The 24,106-nt window shown below is 44.1% G+C and overlaps 1 protein-coding gene across 2 annotated transcripts; it reads left to right on the forward strand.

The window, feature by feature from the left end:
• Positions 1 to 467: 467 nt before the first annotated feature.
• Positions 468 to 15,966, forward strand: IL1R2 (interleukin 1 receptor type 2). Of its 2 annotated transcripts, none has more exons than XM_013304553.3 (9): positions 468 to 643; positions 2,310 to 2,404; positions 2,501 to 2,759; positions 5,062 to 5,236; positions 6,681 to 6,855; positions 8,005 to 8,070; positions 9,340 to 9,475; positions 11,860 to 12,005; positions 13,295 to 15,966. In XM_013304553.3, exons 1-9 carry the CDS (start codon positions 618 to 620, stop codon positions 13,534 to 13,536), a joined length of 1,320 nt encoding a protein of 439 aa, XP_013160007.2. In that variant the 5' UTR covers positions 468 to 617; the 3' UTR covers positions 13,537 to 15,966. The 2 variants fall into 2 exon arrangements, with proteins under 2 accessions (XP_013160007.2, XP_055658714.1); XM_055802739.1 differs by having other exon boundaries at positions 2,501 to 2,585.
• The last annotated feature ends 8,140 nt before the right edge of the window (positions 15,967 to 24,106 follow it).

Here is a 24,106-nt window from a genome sequence, read left to right on the forward strand (position 1 = left end):
CATTGCCACAATTCATAACCCATTTCTTACCCCTTCTGCTCATGAGCCTGGGTGCCCTAATCTGCTTATATCTGTTAATTCTTTGTATTCAATTGCAAAAAGAACCTTAATGTAAGGTGATGCTAAGATGAATGTTATGGAAGGGAAGGGGAATCAACCCATTTGTGATTCACAAGCTGTCTGGGAAATCACGAAAGATTTATGTTGTCCATGAAGAACTTGCTAAACCACATTATGTGAAGATTGCAATTTTTTAGCTGCTGACTATGCTGCAGAATACCTTTTGTTACTCATGAGAACTTTTTATTTGAGGTAGAGCATGAAATAGTCATGTGAAGACATGAGTGTAAGCAAACTACCATTCGTCAGAAAAAGGGAAATTTTAGCAGTCATTTCCCCTTTTTTGGGAAATCCAAATACATATTCTCTCTCTTTCTGTGTCTGTTTCTCTCATCCTCACTCTACGGAAGGAAAGAAAGGTGGCTCTAAAATGTCATTTGGTTCTGACACAAATCTTATTGGGCAATGAGAGACAAATTTCCGCTTTGTGTTGAGCCAAACCCTATATAAGGTCATCACGAGCAATTTTCAGTCTTGTATCTTTCCATGAGAAGCTAATGGCTGAAAGACCACAGAAGCACAGGTAAGCAAAGCTGATGGAAATCTGGGAATGAAAACCTCCCTTAAACCCTCAGATTGTGTAGGGCTTGTGGAGATTGCTAGATACTAAACCAAAAGGACTGGAAAGCTCTGAGCAAGTATTTTCATCAGGGAAAGGATCCAAAGAGAGAGAAACTCCCCTGTTACAGGGTATTACAAGTGAACTGTGGGGCTCATAAATGCCACAGACGAAGCCACTAGCATTTAGTCCAGGTGCAGCCCAGAGGGGCTGCAGCTCCATGCCAATGCCCTGAGAACCCTTGCAGATCTAGTGGTAGGGGAGACGACCTGTGGTTGCGAAGCAGTATTATTGGACAAGAGGCTGGCTTTGTGGTGGTGTAGAGATGACAGTAATAGTTTATTATAGTCAAACTATCAGATGTCAGATAAACATAGCTACTAGAACAGGGGGAAATTGGGATTAAAACCATATTATAAATATGAGCATGACAGGATACAAAGATGCCTGAAGGTGAGTGCCCGTGAATATGAATGTTATATTGGTAGGCATATGTTTTTGCTTTTGGATACAATTTGAAGTAGTTGTTTGGTCATTTAATATTCATCCTATGGGACAATCAGAATGTTAGGCTAACGTTAAATGCATGCAGTTTACGTTTCTGCATATAAAATGGAAATGGCTTGTATCATGTGTGTATGTGTACTGTATTGCACATAAATACCTTACACAGAGCATAAACCCGTGCCTATATATAGCACATTTTATATATTTTTGCCTGTGGTACACTGAGATAACACATAATCAGTCAACTGAGTAGCAGCAGCTGAAACCTCATGGCAGACCAGGAAGCGTTCAGTGATGTACACAGAAGCTGCCTTGCCCGTGCCAGGCCAGTACAGGTGTCAATTAACGAGTGACTGGCAACGGATAGTTTTGGTTTCCCTTAGTGTCATGGTATCTGGTTTTTAGGACCAGTTGTTCAAGGTTTTCCTCATCTTTTTTTAGCGCAGTAATAGTAATGGTAATAGTGTCCACACTGAAAACTCACTTGCACACCAACAGCAAGATGGGTGCGCATGCCATGGGAGTCAAAGCTTTTTTTCCCCCAAGAGGAACGTTTGTTGGAGACTTTGAAACCTTGGCTCTGGTTATAGCAGGAATTTTGCCTGCAGCCTACACTATCTGGCCTGCTTTGGTAGCCACAGTGGGGAAGATAAAGTGACATAGGATTTAATGAGTGCCCTATAACCTGAAGTGACTGCTTAGGAGAGCTGAAATCTGTTCTGCTGCATCTTTGCTCCTGTGTTCACCCGAGCTACTACACTGCAATAACCCCAAGCAGCTGACCCTCATTCACATCTTAGTGCAAAATAAGCAGAGCTAGATTTTTCCACCCATAGCTGTGGGGACAGCAGCATCTTGTGGTATGTTGTTTGCATCTCCTGCAGTGAAAGACAGAAGTGATGTGTTTGTGCCAAGCCAGATGCTCTTGTTTCACAAGTCAGCCCCCATAAACTCGGGATGAATAAGCCTTTCTCATCACTAAGGGTGAACCAAAGCTCACTAGGTCCCAAGTGAGGAAAAGAGCAGTTAACTATTAACGTTGAGTATTTTCATTGTATCTTCTGCCTTATAATAAACTTCCCTGCAGATTTCAAAATGCTTTCCCTTGATCTTCTCCTTCCAGTTTCCTCTGGGAAAAAATGTGTGGGCTCTTCTTTGTCCTGGTGACGTGCACAGTGGGTGCCTCTGCTTTCAGACTCCAGCAAGTCAAAAGCACAGGTAAGGGCATGCTTTTTTAATCCTTTCTGTCTCCCTCTCCCTTCTTTTTAATGTGCCTGGCTGACAGTAATGTAAAAATATCTCTGATTTATATAGAAAACTGCCCAGATCACACCGTGTTTTTCAAACACTACTATGAACTGCATGGAGAACCTGTGGTTCTGAAATGCCCTTCCCCCAGGTACAAACATTCGGATTTTTCTGCCTTGACCCCTAATATCACATGGTATAAAAATGTTTCAAAAACCATGATATCAGGAAGAGATGAAGATCCAAGAATCTGGGCAGAAGGAGATACACTTTGGTTTTTACCAGCAATGCTAGAAGACTCAGGAGTATATATCTGCACCAGAAGGTGGGTATTTAAAAAGAAAACCCAGTGCACTAACAAGGTGGCTACGCCTAAAACACATTAGCTTAATTCTAAACTGCAGTTATGTTCAGAGCATGTCTGGATAAATCATTTCCTTGTTGACTTTATTATAGAAAAAAATGTGGAAAGTCAGAACTCTTAAGCGCATTGTGTGTCTCCTGTGGAGATATATATGCTGAAATCTGGATAAATCGTGACACAGTGTTGCCGCTCTGGCTACGATCTCACAAGGACATATTGTACAGAGCATTTGTTCTGGCTTATTTTTGAGCCAGTCAGGGCTATGGCAAGTGGGGACAAGTGGCAGGCAGGGAATTCTGCAGAACACAACCCTTGTGCTACAGCTCCAGAGAAGCAAAGAGCCTTGTTTGCACTTCAGCTTGCCTTACAAAGCATGTACCAAGGCACCATGTCTCTGCAGTGGATTCCTTCTTCCCTCTTCCTTCTTCCTGGTCTTCACTCCTCTTCTGTTTCACATTTTAAACCAGAATTTGATTGCCTTGTTATTGCTGGAAGATCTTTCATGAGACCCAAAGTGTCTTTACTGGACTGGTACCAGGCTTGTGATACTGCAGTGGGCTGAGGCTTGAGCCATGGCTTTTTTCAGCCCTACTGGTCTTTTTTTTTCCTGAGGATTTACAATCTGACAGCCGCTTGTATACTTTCAAAAGAGGTACCAGGGCCTGGATTGGTGGGGGACAGATGAAGACAAAACCCCCTGTCACCATTAGAGCCAGAACTCCAGAGGGTCTCCCAGGTCCTTGTCCCCTGCCAGCTCCTTCATCCAGTCATCCTCCTCACACACTCCTGGCAAGTGGAAAACATATCTCTACATCCCTGGAGCTGCCTGTGTAGTGTGCAGCTTCCTTGCTGGCAAGGCACACCTCATGAGTGACATGTGTCAGCAGTGGAATGGACAGGCAGGACTCAGGTTAATAAATCATGTTCGGCATCTTGGGTTGGCCTTTCTTCGTGTCTCAGCAGTGATTGCAGTAGTGAAGCAGAAGAGAAGACTTTGATAGTGAGGCCAGAATAACAAAAGGTTGCAAATATTGTCCTAGATCACCCAGTAGTTGTCTGAGACCTTCAAGGGTGTTTTTTAATCCCCTTTTTATAGAATCATAGAACCATTGAGGTTGGAAAAGTCCTTTAATATCATCAAGTCAAAACGTTAACCCAGGACTGCCAAGCCCACCGCTAAACCATGTCCCTAAGCACCGCATCTCTGCATTTTCTTAAACAATTCCAGGGATGTTTGGACTGTTCTGCCTCGATTAATCAGCCTATAACAATAGCAAAGCTACTGACAGCTATAGCAAAATGCTGTGAAATCTGTTTGAAAAAGATATGCAAAAGCCAAGTACATAGTTTCATCGCTAATAAATATTATCGCAGGATTAATAAAGTAGAAAAAAATTGTATTTGCTTTGCAAATCATCTCACAGAGAAGCCACCAGATTTTTTTCAACACTCTGTAAAACGAGGGTGGAAGCAAATTATCACAGATCGCCATTTCTGCTGAGCAAATATTTTGGATTTAGGCATCTGACCTGCAGGTGACCTTGGCAGCAGCAGGACTCTGCTTCAGGAGGTGGCAGCCCAGACCCCCTGGCTTCCCTGGCCTCCCCAGGGGTCAGGCACTGCCCTGGGTGGAGGCACCGCTGAGGCAGGCTTTTGGAGGTTGTGAAGGGCATAGTTTAAGAACCTGTCTCCCCCACTCCAGTCATCCTTGGGACTGGAAGAGATTGTCACCTGGGGTTAGAAAAAGTTAAATATTGCAAAACTTTCCAAGCAGGAATGCCTTCTTTTCTGTGCAAAATTATATGCACTTGCAGAAATGCCTACCGGTTGTGCAATAGTAACTGTAGATGTATTGCAATACATGCTTTAAGCTTTTTATTTCGTCCTTAGGTCCCAATCATTAGGGTTTTCCGAGTCAAGACCTCTTTCAAGGAAATGGAGGAGAGTTCATGACACACCTGTTCAGGTGAACATGTTCCCTCTCCCTGCAAAACAAAAATCATGCTGTAGCCCAAGGGTGCATGACAAACTTGGTGTACAAAAAAGACAAGGCCGAAGATCCAAGGCAGACATGTCAGCAACGTGTTTAGATTGTGCCAAAACCTCAGTACCAGTGATTTTCCAGTATCCCTCCTGGTATGATCTCAGTCTTGGCCTCTTAGAAACTGCTAAGGAGGGAAAAGGAGCCAAGAGGAAACCGAAGGTATCACTGGAGTTCCCCTCGTTGCTGGTGGGTGCTCACCTCTCCCCACTCTGTCTGCAGGAACTCCTCCTACTGCACCGAGGTCTCCATCCACCTCACGGTCTTGGAGAAAACAGCTGCTCGGGAGATTGCCTATCTCCAGGTCCTCTTCACTTTCACCTCTGGAAAGATCGTTTGCCCAGACCTGTGGGATTTTACACCAAATAGGACAAGCCTGGAGCTCAAGTGGTACAAGGTAGAACTTTCATCTCCACTTTGTGCAAAACCTAATCCCAATCTGTTTGTAAAGGCACATACATCTCCACTTTCTGTCTCTCCTGAACATCACGTTGTTAAAGACACGAGCACAGCATAATGTACTGGGAATTTTGGGACATGTATATCTTTTAAGAAAGGTTCTCTGGGGTGGACTCAGCACAGGGTGAGGTGCTCCACATGTTCTATGCTCTCACAGGCAGCGTAACTATATTTAAGGCTAGGTTACCTACCTTGGCTCCAGGGACTGCCACTTCAGATTAGGCCCTTGTCTTTGGTGCTGTGCTTCTTTCTATTGCCCCTCTAGTGACCCCCATAAAGTAGGATTTCCCAGTGATGCTCCCCCCATGTGAGCTGTTCAGGTGGGGTAGCTTTCATTAATTAACTGGATTACATCATTTTGCAACCCTGGGTTCATCACACAATGCTTATGGTGTTCTCTCGCCTAACTTGCCAGTCCATGGCATTTCAAGCAGGCAAGCCTGGCTTTGCCTGTAAGGTCAAACGCCCTTCACTCGGTCATCCTCAGCTGTACAATCTCACACTGGACAGCAGGGTGTTCTACTAAAACATTCTCATAATACCTCGGCTTAGCTTTTATTTACACTCCTGCTACGATCACATGCTCTGCCATGTGCAGCTATCGTTCTGACCACAGGATGCAATACTTAGGTTGGCTTCATACAGCAGTGCCTGTGTTGTGGTTGGTACCGTACCAGTGAAGTGTCTCTGCTCAGGATTCCCTTTGGAAGCAGGATATAACCCCCTTATCTAAGGCCATCCTCCTTAATATGGTTCTTGTTACAACTGTAAGAGAGAGCTAGCCTGCCTTCACGGGGGAGGAACATCATTGTGCCTAGCAAGGCTCCAGCCTGTGTGGGAACAGAGCCTGAGGGATACAGAGCAGGAATTTATCACAGTTTATGAGATCATGTAGGGTAAGTAAGAGTTTTGTGAAAACCTGCATGATTACTAGTATTTGTCTTTGACGAATGCCTTAGAATAGTAGTGTTATAGAGTCACGTATGGAAAGTAATAGCATTGTGGAAAACTTCATGGTTACTAAAATAGTTTTGTCATAGAAGAATGTCTTAGATAATTAGTCTTAGGAGGACTCTGGAAAGCCTATTGTATCTTTTCCATCTTGAAATGCGCACTTCATTGAAAAGCTATACACAGATGTTGTAGAAAGATTAAAATACCTATTTTCCACACTTTACATAGTGCCGCAGAGCATTTTAGAGATGGACACACATTTGGAGAACTTCTTGCTTTTTGGTGGGGAAGCAGAACTGCTCAGATTTTCCAGCCATAAGTGAACTTTTAATAAAGGAGAGACAAGGATAAGTGATTTTGTCTGGAAGCTGCACAGGCTGTAACCGCATCTGTCCGAGCCATAACCCCAGCTGCTGTCCTTTCCCCAGGACGCACTGCCTTTGGAGGGCAGTGATGACAAGTACGTAATTCTGAAAGGTTCGAGTTCTCTGATCATGACTTCTGTGCTGCCAGCGGACTCTGGGTATTACACCTGCAAGATGTCGTTCCCGTTTGAAGGTGCAACGTATGAAGTCACCAGAACGATTCACCTGGAGACTGTTGGTAAATACCGGCCCCTTAAAACATCGCAGCACTTCAGAAAATCTCTTGTCAGTGAAACTCGGGAGAGGAGCTCACGCTCGGCCTCTCGGCGCTGCCAGGGGGAGGGGGACGCCCCGGGTGCTGGCTTTGGCACTGGTGGGCTGCCCAGAGCTCCCTGGCAGGGCTGGGGGGAGCCCCCCTCGGCCGGCCGGCGGCAGGTTTGCGGGAGCACGGCTCGGTGCTGCAGGGGCCTGCGGTGGCTAAACCCCGTAATTTAGGTCTCGGGTGGCGGTGGGGGGTGTCGCCGCGAATGCCCTCAGAGGGCTTAGGAAACGGCCCCCTGCAGGCCCGCCCCGGAGGGGAAAGCGGCTGGGTTGCAAACGGGTGACGCCGAGCCGCCAGCAGGGGGCGGCCGTGACCGGCCGCCTCCGCCGCCCCGCTCCTGGCCCCGCCCCGCCCGCGGGCTCACCCGCCGCGCCGCTCCGCACCATCCCGCTCCGCACCGCTCCGCACCATCCCGCTCCGCACCATCCCTCTCCGCCCCGCCCGGCCCCGCTCAGCTCCGCACCATCCCGCTCCGCACCATCCCTCTCCGCCCCGCCCGGCCCCGCTCAGCTCCGCACCATCCCGCTCCGCACCGCCCTGCTCCGCACCGCACCGCACGGCGGGTTCGGCGGGCCGGCCCTCGGAGGCGGCAGGGCTGAGGCGCCCGGTCCCGGTGCCCGCCGGTGGAAGCGCCTGGCGGTGCCGGAGCGCCGAGCGCGCCGTTCCCGGCCGCACACACCGCGCCCCGCGCAGCCCCCGCCGCTCCTCGGTTTGCCAGTACGCGGTGGGCGTGCGAGGGTCTCGGCGCTCGCTGCTGGTGAATAGGACCCTGCTGAGTGCCTGACATTAACTGCTGCTTCCGAAAGACAGTCAGTCACCTGCCGCAAATGCCTCACGGTGCAGCTTTCAGGACCAAGATGTGAGCTCGAGCCTGTCTATACCCCCCCAAACACAGCTCTCTGGGCTTGAAATTGGAATGTCTCTTTTTGCCAGCGGGCTTAATTATAAATGCTTTCCTGGGAGGTGAAAGATGTTGAGCAAAGCAGCACGTTTCTATAGTTCTGGGGCAATACCCACATTTTCTCTTGTGCTAGCCCTGACTCTATGTTGTCTTTCTCTCTCTAGAACAAGAAAAAATAATTACCCCAATAATTGTGTATCCAACACAAAAGACAACATCAGCTGCTCTCGGTAAGGCCCAACATTATTTTTGGAAACATCTAAGCAGAGAAAAAGTAGAGCAGGTCCTCTTAAGGTGCGTTTTGTCATCATAAATTGTAGTAGCTCTTTTGATGTTGATACCGATCCTGAGGGTCGATACCGGAGTAGGTTTTGCCTCTTATTGTCTGCAAATAGATGCTATCTTCCATGTAGGAGAAGCTGCAAAACTGCTGTAGGTTTTAGCTACTGAGAAAGCAATAAAAGCATGTTTGCAACGTTAGATCAGCTGTCCAGGCTTCCCCCTTCACCAAGAACTTTCCTTTTTCAGTATTTCCTCAGACTGGTCTAGGTTATCTGGTGCCTTTGAAGGAGCCATCTAGCTCTTATGGGAGGAGGCATTTTTTCATTGTTTTTAAACTGTTTGAACTAGACAGTTGTTAGTTAGCAAGTGCCTTGATAGGATCTCAATTTTTCTTCGAAGATTATTTTATGACAACAAATTTCTGTTCCATTTCCTTTTCCTGGAAAACACCAGGTATATTTTACACTAAGCTTTTTTAACTTGGGTACGATACACACAGCTGTGTCCTATGTTGTCTTAGTTTTCCCTGCCACTTTTCTTTACAACAGCACAGGACTACCAAGTAAGTTTTTCAGTTGGTTTTTTTTTTGCCTCTCTAGCTCCATGGAGTGTTTTATATTGCTTTTATTCACCATCTGCAGAGATAGAATAGTAATAAAATTGTGTGCGTTATTGAGCCCTATGTTTTCCATATGATATAAATACACACCTGTCTGAAGGCTCTTCATCCTTAGCTCTGAGTCACAATAATTACAACAAAATTTCTGAATTTTTACGTTATCACTTTATCTCTGGAGGTCCCACCTTGAGCTGAATGCCCCTGCCCACAGCATCTCTGAGTGAAGCTACACTGCTGGTTAATGCAGTTTTTAGGCTTTGCAATCTTTAGGCTGCAGTACGTCAGGAGGAGCAAGGCCACAGGAGCACATCTTCACCTCCTGAGGAATGTGTCTAGTGCCAGAGTTGCTAACTGTTGCAATGGGACAATAATTTAGTTAGCGGCAGGGGAAGGACTGCCAGACTGAAGGGTCTTGCTGCCAAGAAGTAGGGGACAAAAAGCAATTTGGGGTTTAATTTAATTTAATTAAGTTTTGAATGTAGTGGTGCTTGACGTGTGTGTGAACTTGATCTCCCACTGGAGATGTGGGTTTTCACCAGAGAAAGAGTAGTTCTTCAGATGTATCCAAAAGGGTTTTTAATTATTCTTTTACAAACAGGCTCCAAGATGACTCTTCCATGCAAAGTGTTTGTTGGGCTGAGCAGCCACGTCAATACCGATGTGGAATGGCTAGCAAATGACACCACTGTTGATGTGGTTTACAAGCGAAGCAGAGTTACAGAGGGAGAACGACAGTAAGTCTGGCTGAACGTATTTGCTTGTGCTTGTTTTAACCTGCAGTGTTACAGGGGCTCTCAGTGCAGCTGAATGCCACATAGTGAAATGGGATATGGACAGATCTGAAGCGAAGGTGAAAGCTGAGAAAAAAACAGGCAGGCAAGCAAAAAAACCCAAATCCAACCCAGACAGGGTGAAATCAATTCTTTATCTCTGGGTTTTATTCATGGTATACTGCAAATGGGCCAACTTCGAGGCTTAAACTTGAAGCAAATTTTCATGGGCAGCTGAGATGATGTAAGGGCTGACTGCAGTGCAAAGCAATGGGACTTGATCCTTCCCAGTGCTTCTCTTTTTTCTTGCCTTGTGCCAGCAAAACTGCAACATCCTCTCCCTGACATTTACGACGTTCTCTGAACACACTAAGACAATGGAAAATAGCCAGGGTTTGGTTTGCTTCCCTCCCCAATATCATTGCTTTTCCCCTTAGGCTTGTTCTTTTCCACATTAGCGAGTTAAACTGACTCGCAGAAATGCCCAGTGAGTACTAGAGCTGGTGCCAGGGAAGCACTGGGGGGATGCTGGTGGGAGGGAGAAGCAGAATGTCCCACATCCTCTTGCCCTGATCCATTGTCTCTCCAATCTTGAGGAGCATTCACTCAGCTGCCTCATAGTTGCATGTGTCAAAATTTGTCCAGCTGCCTCATAGATATTTGCCTCAAGGCTTTTCCAGCTAGGAAAGGAGGGAAAAGATCTGCTTCTGTACCTGTGACGTGTCACATGAGCAGCACTAACTCGCTAAGTTCAGGCATGCTTTCATTTTGTGCTTTGCAAATGTGAGATAGACCTACCAACTGAAAGCTCTTCATTGAGGTCCAAGTTGGCATGTTTTATCTCTCATTCGATGAAGCTGAGTGTGTCCACAAAGATCATCGCCGTCACCTGGATCACGGTGGCTCTGCCTGTACTGGTGGACAGAGGAAGATTCCTGGGCTCTGGGATGCCGTTGCCTCTGCTATTACTGGTTAAATGGGTCACTCACCAGCTAGCACCTTCCCAAAGAGCTCCTGGCAATCAATTAGGATTTAGCATGGGTCAGGGACCATTCCAACAGAGTTTGGGGATATAGTATCCCTATTTTGAGGGAAGAGAGTGTTTACCAGTTACGGATGTGAGCTAGTTTTTGACCATTTGTGGCCATCAGTGCCAGATAACAAGCTGGTCGTGTTTAGTTTATTGCACAGCTGCAGCCAGAGGTAACCAGGTAACTCAGCTGTATGCCCAAGCCCTTATCTGTTTTTGCATTACCCACACAACGACTGAGACTATTAATTTATAATGTTGTTTACATGGATGAGTGACAGTGTGTTAAACCTGTGCTCAGGAGCCTTAAAACGTACTGTGGCTATAGTCTCTGCAGGCTTTAGAATAGAGCAGCGCATGTACTTTCTTACTTGGACTTTAAAAATTATTTTTATTATTACTATCATTATAATTTTTACTGTTATATATTTTTATATAATTGCACAAGGACAGCAACTGTGCCAGCTAGAGCTCAGGTAAAGCCCATGGTGTGTGAGACACCCCAGTTCTGCCAGCAGCTCTCAGAATGGCAGCAAGGCAAAACAGGTCAAATGCCACTGGGTAAACAAATTCTCCACAGTAGTCTCTGGCAAAGCAGCCACTGCCGTCTTACTGCCTTCATGTGGTACAGTCCTGGGAGAAGTGCACAGGGAGCTCCACTGCCGCAGCACAGAGCAGGCTCATGATCACATCATGAAAGAGCAGCTCGACAATGGCTCCAGCAAATGCCTGAAAGGTATCAAGAGGATGTCTGACTGCAGCTAGACAACCACTTTCAAGCAGTTGGACTGATGAAACAATCAGGTTGAAATAAGCTGGAAACTGCCTAGACCGTTTGTTGTACTGAGCTCGTGGCTGTGGGTGCATGATAGACAGGGAGGGTGGTTTGGTTTGCTGAGTGAGCGTTCGCAGGGTTATGTTCTTCATATGTCCTTTTCTAGATGACAGTAAGAATTAATGTCAGAAATGAACAGGTGATCAGAGAGAAGGACTTAGGTGCTTCCACAATGCTGTATAGAGAGCTGAAAGATAGATAGAATGCTGCTCGCCCTTCTCCCCTCCCTCTTCCTTATTTTTGCAAGACAAATCCAGATCTCTCTTTCCTGGAAGATTCAAGACATGCAGGATGGGTACTGACTGCTGAGACTCAAATAGCTGGGCTGGAAGACACAGGCGTCCCCTAATGCTCAGGGGCTGGTTCAGAAATGAGCAAATATCCAAGGCATTTTCTTGCAATGTGCTGTTGGAACAAACACATCAAGTAGAGAAAAGCCAGCTTATAAAAGGATTTAACATTAAAGTGTTCTTTTTCTTCCAGAGAAATTGTAGAAAATGGTGAAAATTTCATTGAAGTGCCACTGATTTTTGATCCTGTCAAAGAAGAGGATTTTTACACAGACTTTACATGTCTGGCCCAGAACACATACGGGTACCAAGTACTACCAACAAGGGTCAAGCAGGAAGGTAACTAGTGTGACTGTTTATTTGGGGTAGTTCTTATCATCATCCTAATGCTAAATTGTCATTCAAGCCTTTTATACTGTCAGAGCTAGTATCAGGATGAATTATTGCCTGGGGAAAACCTGGTTGCCTCTTTCACTGTAGAATTTGAAATAGCCTGTTCATAAAATATACTTTCTGTGGGCCATTCACTGTCATTTTCTGCAGGGATAAGGATCTGTGCTGGTATACTTGTTTGCTGGATAGGGCTCCAGTTTAGATACACTTTGCAAAATGATGGCTCCAGTGAGACTACTGGCAAACTCCCATTGGGTGCAGCAGGGCCAGATCTCCTCCAGTTCCTCCAAGTATGGGGAAAAAAAAAGGCAATAGTAGAATAAAGACCAGAGTGTTCCTTTGCCTCATGCACAGACTGCCACCAAAATAACAGTAAGTGTAAATTGTGATGGGTCTTGTTATTTTGGCTCCTAGTGTTGGGAAAAGAAGCCCTAAGCTCAGTGCAATTAAGGTTGCAGTGTGATAGACTGCTGGCCAAGAACCAGCTGTGAAAACAATTTGGAGCAATGCTAATTGTTTCTTTGCATGACGATGAATCACCAAAGCTTGCTCACACTGTCTTAGAAAGGCACGCAGACATTTACAGTCTTCATTGTGAGTTGTAACTCATGACTCACTACAGCATCCTATGATGAAGGATTTGTACTCACTTTGTTAGATGATGTGCTGCCCTTGTCTTCCATGAGCTACACAGGAATTATACAGAGGCTAGTAGTATATAGGCTAGAATAATCCAAAGTGGTCTGGACAGACGCTGGTCTTGGAAATTGGCTGCATTTTGGAAAAAAACTCAGAGTCTTGGCTTGATCATTAGTAATTTATAAGCTGCGCTGTATGAGGAAATTATTCACACAGCTGAAGGGTGGACTAGCTGTTATGTATTCCCTCTCCATGTGGTGCTTTTATTTCCTGCTTGGAGTGTTTCTGTATTCACCACATTAAGATAGAAAGCCCATAGCCACTCTGAGTAGGGGTTGGGAAGAGTCATGTGTACGCAGATTAAACTTTAAATTCTCACCCTCTATTGTTTTCCAGTTCTTCCTCCCATCTTCACAAACCTGTTTCCCAGAGCACTCAATCAATAGGCCTCTTCCTTTCACAGGGGATCAGCCCTGCTGGAAGGTTAATTTGCAGACACCCTTTTTATTATGATTTCTCCTCTTCCTCCTCAAACTTAGACAACTATGTTCCTGAGAATTTTTCCTGAAAAATATTTCATTTCTTTACTTTTCCAGCTGCTGGCTTGTCCTGGTACATCACGGTGATCCCCGTTGCATTGGCCTGCGTGATTGCGGCAGGGATATGCATACACAAGTGCTGGAAGTGGAAAGCCGATAAAGGATACACAATAGCAAAGTTTAAGACCTGCCTTATTCTCCAGCCACCAACGGAACAAAAAACCATCCTGGCTATCTTTCATGCGAGACACAGAGAGACATTGCAGACCAGATATGCTGCTTTCCCAGCAGATGGATAGATGTCAGCTATTTTTTCCTCTTCCCCAAGTCTTTTATGATCTAATGAGGTTACAAATACAAGTTTGCATTTTGATGCTGCCTAGATGCAGGAAACCTGCTTCTAGTATTTTGCAGCTAGGGTGCAATCCATAGAATTTTGGAACACAGAATACTAGGCATGTGTCCTAAATAAGGGAAAGGTAGGGAAAGGGAGGTGCTCTCACCCTTTGTAATTCCAATAGTGCTGCAGATTAAAAAAAAAAAAAAAAAGGAAAACCTTAAAATCTAAAAACAGAAGCTAAGAAAGCTTGCTGCAGAAGGACTATTCCACAACAGTGCAAAAATGCAGTTTCCTTATGCATCCACACTAATTTTATTTTACTTCAGTCTAAAAAGCGCTAGTTTTTACCCTTTTCCAGAACCAAATACAATTGTCATAGCAACTGTATACCTATGAACTTTTCCACAGAAAAAATCTAATTTTTTTCACCACTTGGATGTCTCTTTGCTTAAATGAACTGCCTCAGAATATCCCTCCCCAGTAGAGGGGGAATACATCAGCATAACAGATAATTGTACACTGGAGAATTCGGTTCTGTTTTAGCTACCGATATCCCATAGCAGAGGTTTATAGGCATCTGTAACATGTTGTTATCTTTGCCAAGAAAATAATTGGGAGGGATGTTTTAGTGTTTCAAGAGTCATTTGACTAACAGAAAGTTATTCCTGGAAGTGATTGGATAGATTGCTGGTAATAATATACAGTCTTCCCCTTCTGTGCCTCTTTCACGACTGGCCTGGTTCTCCTCTCCGATGTGAGTATAAAAGTTTGCAATAGATTACCATGAACCATGAGTCTGCACTGGTCTAAAGCTGGTGCAGCTTCAGGAACCTTGGGTCCTTTAAGTTGAAGTATGCAAATCAATTACTCATGATGCAAAATGCGGCCCATTAGGTTAATCTAACTGGATTCCAGTCTTGAAATAAATCAGAAGGGAGTAATAATTAACCAGTGACTGTTTTACTTTGAGGACCAGAATAAGCAGAATGACTTAGTTACTTCCTCTTCCAAGAAATAACACTTACGATAGCGGAGAAATATTTCCATCCTATAAAATGTGTATTATCTTCATCCATATGGGGCAGGAAGGGATCCAGCCTTAAGGTCTAGATTACTACAGACCCTTAACTGACACCTCTCACATACACCAAAGATAAAGTTTTTTGTTCAGGTGAATCAGCCCAGAGGTTTTTTTGAACTGTAGGGAAAAAAAACAATCAGGAAAAAAGCTGGCTTCAAAGAGATAGATGCTAATGTAAGAACAGTAGAACTGCAGGCAGTCCCACAAGCTAGGGAAATGAACAACTCGCATCCATCTGGAAGAGGCCGTAATCTAATTCCTTTCCACCACCACTTACAGCTGGTCCAGAGTTTGGCCCAATAGATATCTGGAAGGATTTTAAAAGACTAGAATGTGGCTTGAATTAAGAAACCTTTCAATCTGTCAGCAAGAATCTTCACATTTTATGAGATTTAAGCCAAAGTCTCCCTTTAAATATTCTAAATCTTTGCTGTGAAGATACAGGCACAGAGATTAGATTTCTGAGACAGTCTGAGTCAATGGCAACCAAAGACGACCACAAAGAAGAACACTTACTGTTTCCAAGAGCAGGATGTTAAAGATCATGATAAACAATACATATATATTATGGGCAGATGGGAAAAAGGTGGCTGCCAGTGTCAAAAACAGTCAATCCACTTGGATATTTGTCTTTTGAAGGAAGAAAAGTATAGATGAACTGACCATTGCTAGAAGGAACATGAAAAATGTTTAAGGTACATCAGGAATGCTTATTTTTATGAAGGAGTTGCTAGTCTGTTGCTAGAGAACAAATGAGGTTTGCCAGTAAGTGTAACCTTTCAAAACGTGATTTGTTCTTCCTACCCATCTGTATCCTCCAAAAGTAGTGTGATAACAAATCTGGCTGTAGGCATAGGGTTGGATTTCACTAAGCAGTGAAAAATAAGTAGAACTTTTCATATATGCAGTATCTGTGCCATAAGAAAGTTAAATACCTCAGCTCCTCCTCCAAACCAGAGAAGGAGAAAAAGATGCGAATGTGCGATAAAAATCAGGTATACAGAGAACTGATGCTACAAACTCAGTGGCATCTTGAATATGAGGGAAAGGTAAAGAAATATCTTTTATCTTTTATGAAGTGACATTTGCTTCTCTGACTACTGATAAAGTAATATTCTGAAGGCTTCATCATAGATAGACTTGTTCAAGTGAACTACATAGTGTAAATGTTTTACAGGTAGATTTGAACATGTGTCTGTTGAATGTAAATGATTTGTATGGTTATAAACAAGGGTAAGGCAGTTTATATTGTTTTTGAAAATGTTATGCAAAAAATGAAAAAAAAACCAAAACCCAAACCAAAACAAAGTGCTGGTGTGTGATTTGGGTGGGAAGGAGGATGTGAGATGGCTCTTTGGGGGTGCCAGCTCTTTCCAGGAGGGGTGTTTTTTTTCCAGTGCTCTGCTGCAGAGGGGCTCGTCCCCTGGGGGCACAGTGACCCCTGCTCTGAGGGGCTGTGGGATGAGCTCCATCCTTCAACTGCTTCTGCACTCAGACCGTGTCTCTGCCTTATCACACTGAAGGGGAACCAAATCTTGATGGGTCAGGCTCCCTTCCCGACTGCCACCACATTCATGGCTGTCCTTGCTCTTGCAGTCCCCTGAGGGTTTGGACTCGCGCTGGGCAGGTGGTATGGGGTTACCTTTCTCTGCCTACCAGCTGTTGAAGTATTGTGTTCCCCCACTGACTTCTGTGGGGAGACTTTTGGAACTGTAGGTTAACAGGGATTGCCACTGTGGAGATGTGAATTTATCATGTGCTCCCCACGCAGGGACAGCTGTCTTATTCAGCTTCCCAAAGGCAACATTTTTGTCTCCTCCATTTTTTCAGTCAAAATTAGAGAACTTGTCACCGTACTTTAGATAGGTCCATCCCGGGAAGTTCAGAGTTACTAGCCTCAATGTACTTTGAGGATAAAATGTCCTGAATCTCAAGGCCAATTGAGACTGAGAACTTGCTTGTACTGGCTTATAATTGGACCTGAAAAGAAACACAGTATCAGGGAAAACTACTTCATATCAATGACTCAGGGCTCTGCACCACAATATTACTTATCAAAAAATTAGTGATGTGAGGACAAGGCCACATCGTTCCTGGGACTGTGTGGGTTTATGACATTTGCCAGAGAGCTCACCTATCTGCAACAACTTCAGAGGCACACTTACAGAGGGGGAGAGTCTGGTGTCCCATGGTCTGCCATGAGTTATCATCTGGGATAAAGGCTGCTCCTGCAGATGTAGTTCTTTTCAGGAAACATGAGTTCAGTTAACAATTATTTTCTTGTTTTACTCGGCATACGTGATCTTGATGTCAGCTGTCCACCTAAACAGGCAGTATAACTAATATTTGATCAGAGTAGCACCTAAAAAAAGTAAACATGTAATTCAGAGAGCATCAAATAATTAGATCTGCTGGTTCCCAAACAAAACCTTTACATAAATATGGGAGCAAATGGAAATAAGAATTGGATCTGGGCACAGAGCGGATCTTGGCAGATCAAGATAAGGTTACTTTTTTTTTTTTTATTCTAGTAGCTGGGGAGGGAAGGTGTGCATACAGGAAGACAAGAAACATGTGAATACCATTACCAGCAATAATGCCTTAAGTATAAGAATAGCCTATGAAAGTCTTTGATACTGAAAGTCTATATGAAACGTACTATGAAAGACTGATATTCTGACTCAAGTCTGCAAAGAAAGAGACCCAGGAGAGCAAAACAAAGTATGGAATAGGTCTGACATTTTGGAGCTGCAAACTCTCTGTCCACTCATAACCTTGGAGCTGTTAAAGATAGCCTGGAGTGGGGTACCTCTGATCCAGCCTTCATGTAGCCAAAAGGAATACAGATGGTCCAAGCTAGCCATTGAAATTTCTTCTCTGCTCAGTGGAGAAAGAGTTACCTCTGGTGCCTAAAATAAATGGGATGAATTGCCCTCTAAAGATGTCTGTCTTTTTCTACCAGTTTAAGACAAAGTGAGATGAATCCACCCTGGGTCATGGGTGTGGATTGGTTGTGGCCCACTGGAATTCAGGTTATCAGATAGGTTATAAAAAGAAATGGACTTCAGCCCAGAGACACCCTCTCATGCAGTCAAGGCTGCTGGGCTTTCTTGGGAAATGACTTCAGTTCTAGTAGCTACCGGTGCAGAGCAAGGACACAGGCTCGTGCTAAATGAAAATGCTGTGAGAGGCTGGGATGCAGGCACAAAGGTATGTATTGTGGAACTCAACACAACAGGCAAGCTGCAAACATCTGTCGATGCGTTGGAAAAACGTTTGTGGCTCATACATGGTCATGAAGTGCCACAGCTATGGCAGGAAGAAGAGAAAGAGGTGCTGTGTGCATGCGGCTGAAGTACACCGAGCCTCACTGGGCCAGGAGGAAGCCTGCTGTGCCACTGCAGGTGGGCTGGGGGCTCTGAGGCATGCATGGGGCAGTGGGGGCTGCCAGCCCTTCCACAGTGCTCAGCCAGCGTAGCTCCCACTGCAGCCAGTGCCCGCCGGCTCCCCGCAGGCACTACTGGGCAACAGCAGCAGGCTGGAAAAAAATACTGTTATGTACAAATGAAATCTCATAAAACTAGCCTGCTGCCAATGGACAAACACAGGCTGTCAATAAGAAAATCACTAAAAATATATTTAGCTCATTCATCTGCTTTAGTGTGTTCATTGCACTGGAAGTTATAGTCTACATCAGTCTATACATTAGCTAGTAGACATGATATAAAGAGCTTAATGAAGCAGATGAAATATAGCATCAATCAGTTTTCAAGAAGGATGTATCATTATCTTCCTGGAGCTCCTCAAGGGAGAGCCAGGTACCTACTAATAATGGGGAAACTTTTAAAAACTCACAATGATCCATGCTCGCTTGTTAGAACTTGAGAAATTCATCCATTACTGAATATTTAATGGCAAAGTGTAGTTTGGCTCTTACAGTTGTGTGTCCCTCCTACTGATGTTAGTGTTTTGCACCAGTCTAAATTGTCTCAGAATGTGATGACAGCTTCAGATGTAAACAGCAAACTCCTTTGTAACATGTTGAAGAAGTAAATCTCTCAGTCCTGACAAGAAGTGAAGGTCCTCTCTTTCTCACTGTTTTTAGTGGTTTGTCATTTGTTGAGTAGTGCCATAGGAACTTCACTTACATGTACTTAAATGTCATAGAAATGCAGGTCTCGATTTCTTTGCAAACAATGAGGCATTACCAGTGTTTCTGTCTTGCAACACTTGCATGGTACTATTAATTTAAAGCCTTAGAGGTCCTGTTTTGCCTTGGTTATAGCGGATTCATCCATCTGCTAAGCTGTGGGATAAATGAATCACCCTGTTTGTTTACTTTGGCTCCCAAATGTGCTTCGTCATAAGCGCTAGGGAGGCCAGGCTGTGACTGGAAATAGTTGATACTATGTTTGTTTACTTGCAAAAAGAAGGACTGTCAAGTAACTTGTGGCTTTCAAGCTGGGGACACAGCTGAACTAAATAATTAAAAACCATCATTACATATACCATCAATATGTTGCTGCTGTTCTTTTCCCTTTGACAAGGGCTTACCATGGATGGTCTTCAGCCGATTTGAAAATTTTCCGCAGGAGACAGTTGGCAAGCTGCAGTGGTTTCTCAGTTCTCATCATTATAACCCAACTAGCTTTTAGATGCTGGACATTAGGGCCTCCTTCTTTTGGGCAGAGGAGACCTATCAGCTCAGGGGAGAAACAGATGCCCTCATTTGATCACAGCTGGTGGTAGTTTACCTGCTCAATCTAAGCCCATAAAATGAAGGAGGAAGCACAGCAGAAGAATATCAGAAATCTGCGTCTCCACCAAAGAGTGGCTAAGCTATATGACTGATTGCTCCTTGCTAGGAAAGAATGTACAAACTCTCTTTTTAATTGTCATGCTGATGTGGCGCTATTTAGGAAGCGTGGATTGCCTGGGAGAAGGTAAGGATGAATGGAAGAGAGTGGCTTCCCATGGGGGGAAGCTGTGAAGTGCTGCAAGGTCACTTAATGGAGAGCTTGTGAGAATAGGCAGTATGAGCTTATCTTCTGCTTGGGAAGGCAAAGGTGGGCTGTGGTAACTAGCTGTAAGCAAATCCATTGGGGGAGAAAAAAAAAAATGCAAGGGCATGTAATTATTTCCTCTAATGAAACAGACTGGGATGAAAAATGCATAACCAAAGTTAAGTTGGCCACTAATCACTGCAGCAGTGAGGTCCTGAAAGAGCTTCTCAGCAGGAGTAATGGGTAGGAAAAGAAATTACTTTTAACTTGGAGGTGGGCACACACACTGCGTGGGTACACACAGTGGGTGACAGCAGGGGGTCTTCCCTTGATGCAAAGCTGCATCATGTCTTCTGGCTTTGTACTCTTTATTTCCGTTGAAAAAGAACTGGGCAGCTGAAAATAAAAAATGCCATCTAAGAGTTTAATTATAGTGTTATCATTATTTCTTCTGTTAATCTCCAGTACCCATATTTACAGCCCTTTCACGCTTATAAGGGCTGGAAGATTAAAAGAATTAAACACTGAACACAATTGCTCGATATGTCTTTGTAGACATGTCCAAAGTCCTAATCTGCTTTAAACGGTGCCAGGAGATGCCAGTTACCCCCGGAAAATAGCCCTTAATGAGGCTTGGCTTTCCTAGCAGAGGAAGTGACCCAGTCTTTAAACAAAACTGTGTTGTAAGAGATGAGTTAGCTACTCATGTGACCCAAGTGCCTGTGTTATGGGAAGAAGAGGAGAAGAAGGAGCCACTTAAACACCACTCTGTTTGTTTTCACTCAGTCTCATGAATGTTGCTTTCTGTTTATTTTACTGTTTACTGGCTGCTTCTGTGGCATTCACTCTTGGCTGTACACTGGGAACCATGATGGAGCAACATCACTCCAGCAAGGGTCCCAGGAGCTTCACAGCTCAGGCCAGCAGGATCGCTCAGACCACAGGCAACTGACGGTACCGAGGTCTCTGTTGGGAGTATCAGGTCACTGGAGACAAGGAGCAAAGAGCACAGTAATCATTCTTAGCAGTGGCATTTAACTCTCAGCCCTGGAAGAGTGCTTTAGGACATAGAAACCAGCTGCTGAAACACGAATGCTAGAGGCTTGACAGAATTATTTTATAGTTTATGGGATCACATTTCAGGATTATTGTCTGTGCCTGGATGTTGAATTTTTAACTTTAATTATAAAATTGCCCAAATGCAATGCCCTCACACCCGTTTAAACCAATAACTCAAGTTTTTCATCCATTGCCTACTCGGTATGGATGCACTGTTATACAGAGGCAGCCTAAGACTGCATATGTGTCAGTCATCAGCTTTGTAGTTTAGATTTAGTGCTTGTAATATTTAGCATTTGCATTCATTCTACTTTTAATGAAAACCAATTTAAACCTATTTTTACAATAATTTTTAGAAGTGGATCATGGGACTTCAGTCTTGTTATTCTTAAAAACAAATAGTTGTGATGCAGTGCTTTGAGGAGGTCTGAGCATGCCACAGTCTGTTTGCACAGGCAAAACAATTTACAGAGGTTATCCTTGGTCCTAGGTCTCTCCAGGTAGCTGGTCTAGTTTCAGCTCTTGTTTTTTTTTCCATCTTCCTTTCACTTACTGTGCTTGTAGCATGTATTTCAGCAAAGTGGATGCAAGGGAACCAATTTTACAATGAGCTTTCTCAGGGTGGTGGGGCAGGTTCATTTTCTTCAACTGTGTGCCTTTCTCAGTGTTGCAAATCCATGGAGTCATGAAGCCTCACTCTCCGAATCGATGGTATCCCCATTTACCCAGCTTCCACTGAAGAGCACCCATTCAGAAACCCAGCAGAAGCAGACATGACTATTCCCTCCCCTCCTGCTTGGGGACCGTTTCAGTATGGAGATGGGGAGGGAGAGCAAAGAGACCAGTTCCAGCACAGGTCACCTGCAAGCAGCAGTCCTTCTGCTTACTCTTCTCCCAAGACACCTTGCTCAGGAAGGGGAGAAAGAAAACTCCACCACATCTTCTCACACCTCTTCCTTTCCTCTGCTCTGTCAGGGCAGAGGAGAATGGGAGGGGGCACGTGGTGGGACCCAACCTCCTGCATGGGGGGGGAACAAAGCAACCTGCATGGTGAACAGATGGAAACCTGACCGGAGATGTTGGGTCTTGGTGTTTTGGTGTGGTACAGACAGAACCTCCTAGCCCAAGACCGGGCAGCCTTGCAGGCCCTCACTTCACTTTGAAGGGGAAAATTGAGTGCCCACAAGCCCAGGGGCTCCAAAAAGCTGAAGAATTTTGCTCATTCATGGAAAGAAACATCAGAGAGGGATAAAAAGGATTTTAAAACAAGTAGCCTGCTGAGATAGACATATTGGACTCTATCACTGTAGCTTGAAATAAATAGGCTTTTATTTTGGAAGAAGTATAACTCCTGCACCTCCCATTCTCTTACACTCCTCAGGGTGGCCAGGGCACCCTGCCTGCCCTCCAGACTCCATCTCTTGTGCTACCCCCTGTGAGAAAGGGGAAAGCCTTGTTACACCAGGGGCACGGCCCACTCCTCGTTTCAGGCTATTTTCTCTACTCAGCCAACGTCTCAGGTGATGTCAAGCCCACAGAGTGTCCCAGGCCTGGCTGTTCCTCTCCCTCTGTGGGTGTTTGGATACAGTTTCTTTTGACCGTTTTTGAACAGTTTTGTTCATAATATAAAGATGTTTTCCTCAGGGGCTGAGGCAGTGCAGATTGGCTCATGAGATGGGAACCTTTGACTCCTTGCTATATATTTAACATGAAATTGGGCATGTAATCAATTTTCTTGACACCAACCAAAGTATGTCACTAACTCATGGATGCTTGTGGTCATATGCTGTCATTCAGCCTTTCCAAATGAGCTGACCAAGTTTTAATGCATGGGATCAGATACCACAAAGTATTTGTGCGTTGAAATAATGTGAGTTGAGGCATTTTTAATGGATTTTTTTTTATTGCAGATGTTGATAGTGTTGTATTTCCAAACTTCTGCATTTCTCATGTCATTTAAATGCTGTAAGAGTGATGACCCCACGTTCATTTAAGTGAGTTAAGTTTAGGTCGTGAGGTAAATGCCAGACTCCTAATGAAACACAGTAGATTGTTAAGAAGTGACTAACACAGTTGCAGCCTTTTTGACTTGTCTGAACTTGTCCTTTTAGGACAACTAGTTGATGTGTGCATATTTTAGTTAAAGAAAGGGGCAATTTTAAAGTTAGTGTAATTATTTTTGGCCACATCTTTGTTTGCTCACCTTTTGACTTCCTTATATTCAAAAGTCATTGACTTTGTTTACATTTGTATTCAGACAGCAGAATTAGTCTAAAACCAGCACTAGAGCTTGGATATTTTAGTTTGGCATGCTATTAGCTGGAGGGACATATGCTTTCTTCTGAAGTATTTTAGACTTTTTCAACTTACTAATTCAATAGGTTAATACATTCTTTCAAAAAAACCCAAACCCCTCCCCCCCAAAAAAAAACCCAACCCAAAACCTAATGAACTTATTTGATGTGCTCTCAGAGGCCCCAAAGAACATTTCAGAACATCGCAAATGCTTGAGTCTGCTGAACCCACTGCTTGGACCTTGTGGCTCTCCAGAGTTTAGAGGCAGGGTCTCAAATGCTGTTTTTCAAAGCAATGTTTGTTCTATGGGCTTGGGAAACCACTTCCTATACCTCATAAAAAATACACACAAGTGCAGGATGCAAGGGAAGAAAGGAGGTGTCCAATGCTTCTCTTAATTTTCACCTAGACGGGATCGATGAAAGCTTTTCTGTGTGGTTTGGGTGTTGTTTGTGTTTGTTTTTGTGGTGTTTTTTTTTTTTTTAACAACGGAGTATCTCTGATTATATACTGCCACAGAATAATAAGGAAAAAAACCTCAGGAAAGCTTTCTTAAAGTACTCAAAACTATTGCTTATCTGCAATGTCCTTGTGTTTATCGGGGCATTAACAACCAGATGTCCATTCAGTAATACACACAGCTAACTTTTGGTCAGTAAATTCAAAGTTTCTTTGCTGCATCATTTAATGATATAATAATTTAATGGTTCAACTGGTTGTCAAAGGATGGACGCAGCATTAGTAATCACCCATGTGTATTTGGTTTAAATGACTTGTTTGCCATTCCACAGGAGCTCTGTGGCAGAGCTAGGGATAAAATCTAACTCTCAAAGGCAACATTCATATTTTTAAAAAATATAAACCAGTCTTCTCTTTCTTTTTCTCCAACACTTGCTTCATTCCTTACTATCTTCCAGCTTTTGCAGTGAGTAAGAAAGGAATCCTACCTTGAACAACCTCCTGCACAGTGCAGGCCTGATTCAGTTCCATGGCTTGGTCCATCCTGGGCTCTGCAAGGTGGGAAAAAAAATAAAGCATCACCTTTTTAAAGACTGTATCTTAATGTAACTGAATCACAATTCTTATGTTGC

Source organism: Falco peregrinus, chromosome 4 (genome assembly GCF_023634155.1).
Source record: "Falco peregrinus isolate bFalPer1 chromosome 4, bFalPer1.pri, whole genome shotgun sequence".
Lineage (NCBI taxonomy): Eukaryota > Metazoa > Chordata > Aves > Falconiformes > Falconidae > Falco > Falco peregrinus.

What these genes read in the sequence shown, in the direction of transcription:
- IL1R2 (XM_013304553.3), top strand. Translation starts at nt 618, where the DNA reads ATGGCTGAAAGACCACAGAAGCACAG. An exon ending in GAAAGACCACAGAAGCACAG is followed by an intron (nt 644 to 2,309) that starts GTAAGCAAAGCT and finishes TTCTCCTTCCAG; the next exon opens with TTTCCTCTGGGAAAAAATGT. An exon ending in GTATATATCTGCACCAGAAG is followed by an intron (nt 2,760 to 5,061) that starts GTGGGTATTTAA and finishes CTCTGTCTGCAG; the next exon opens with GAACTCCTCCTACTGCACCG.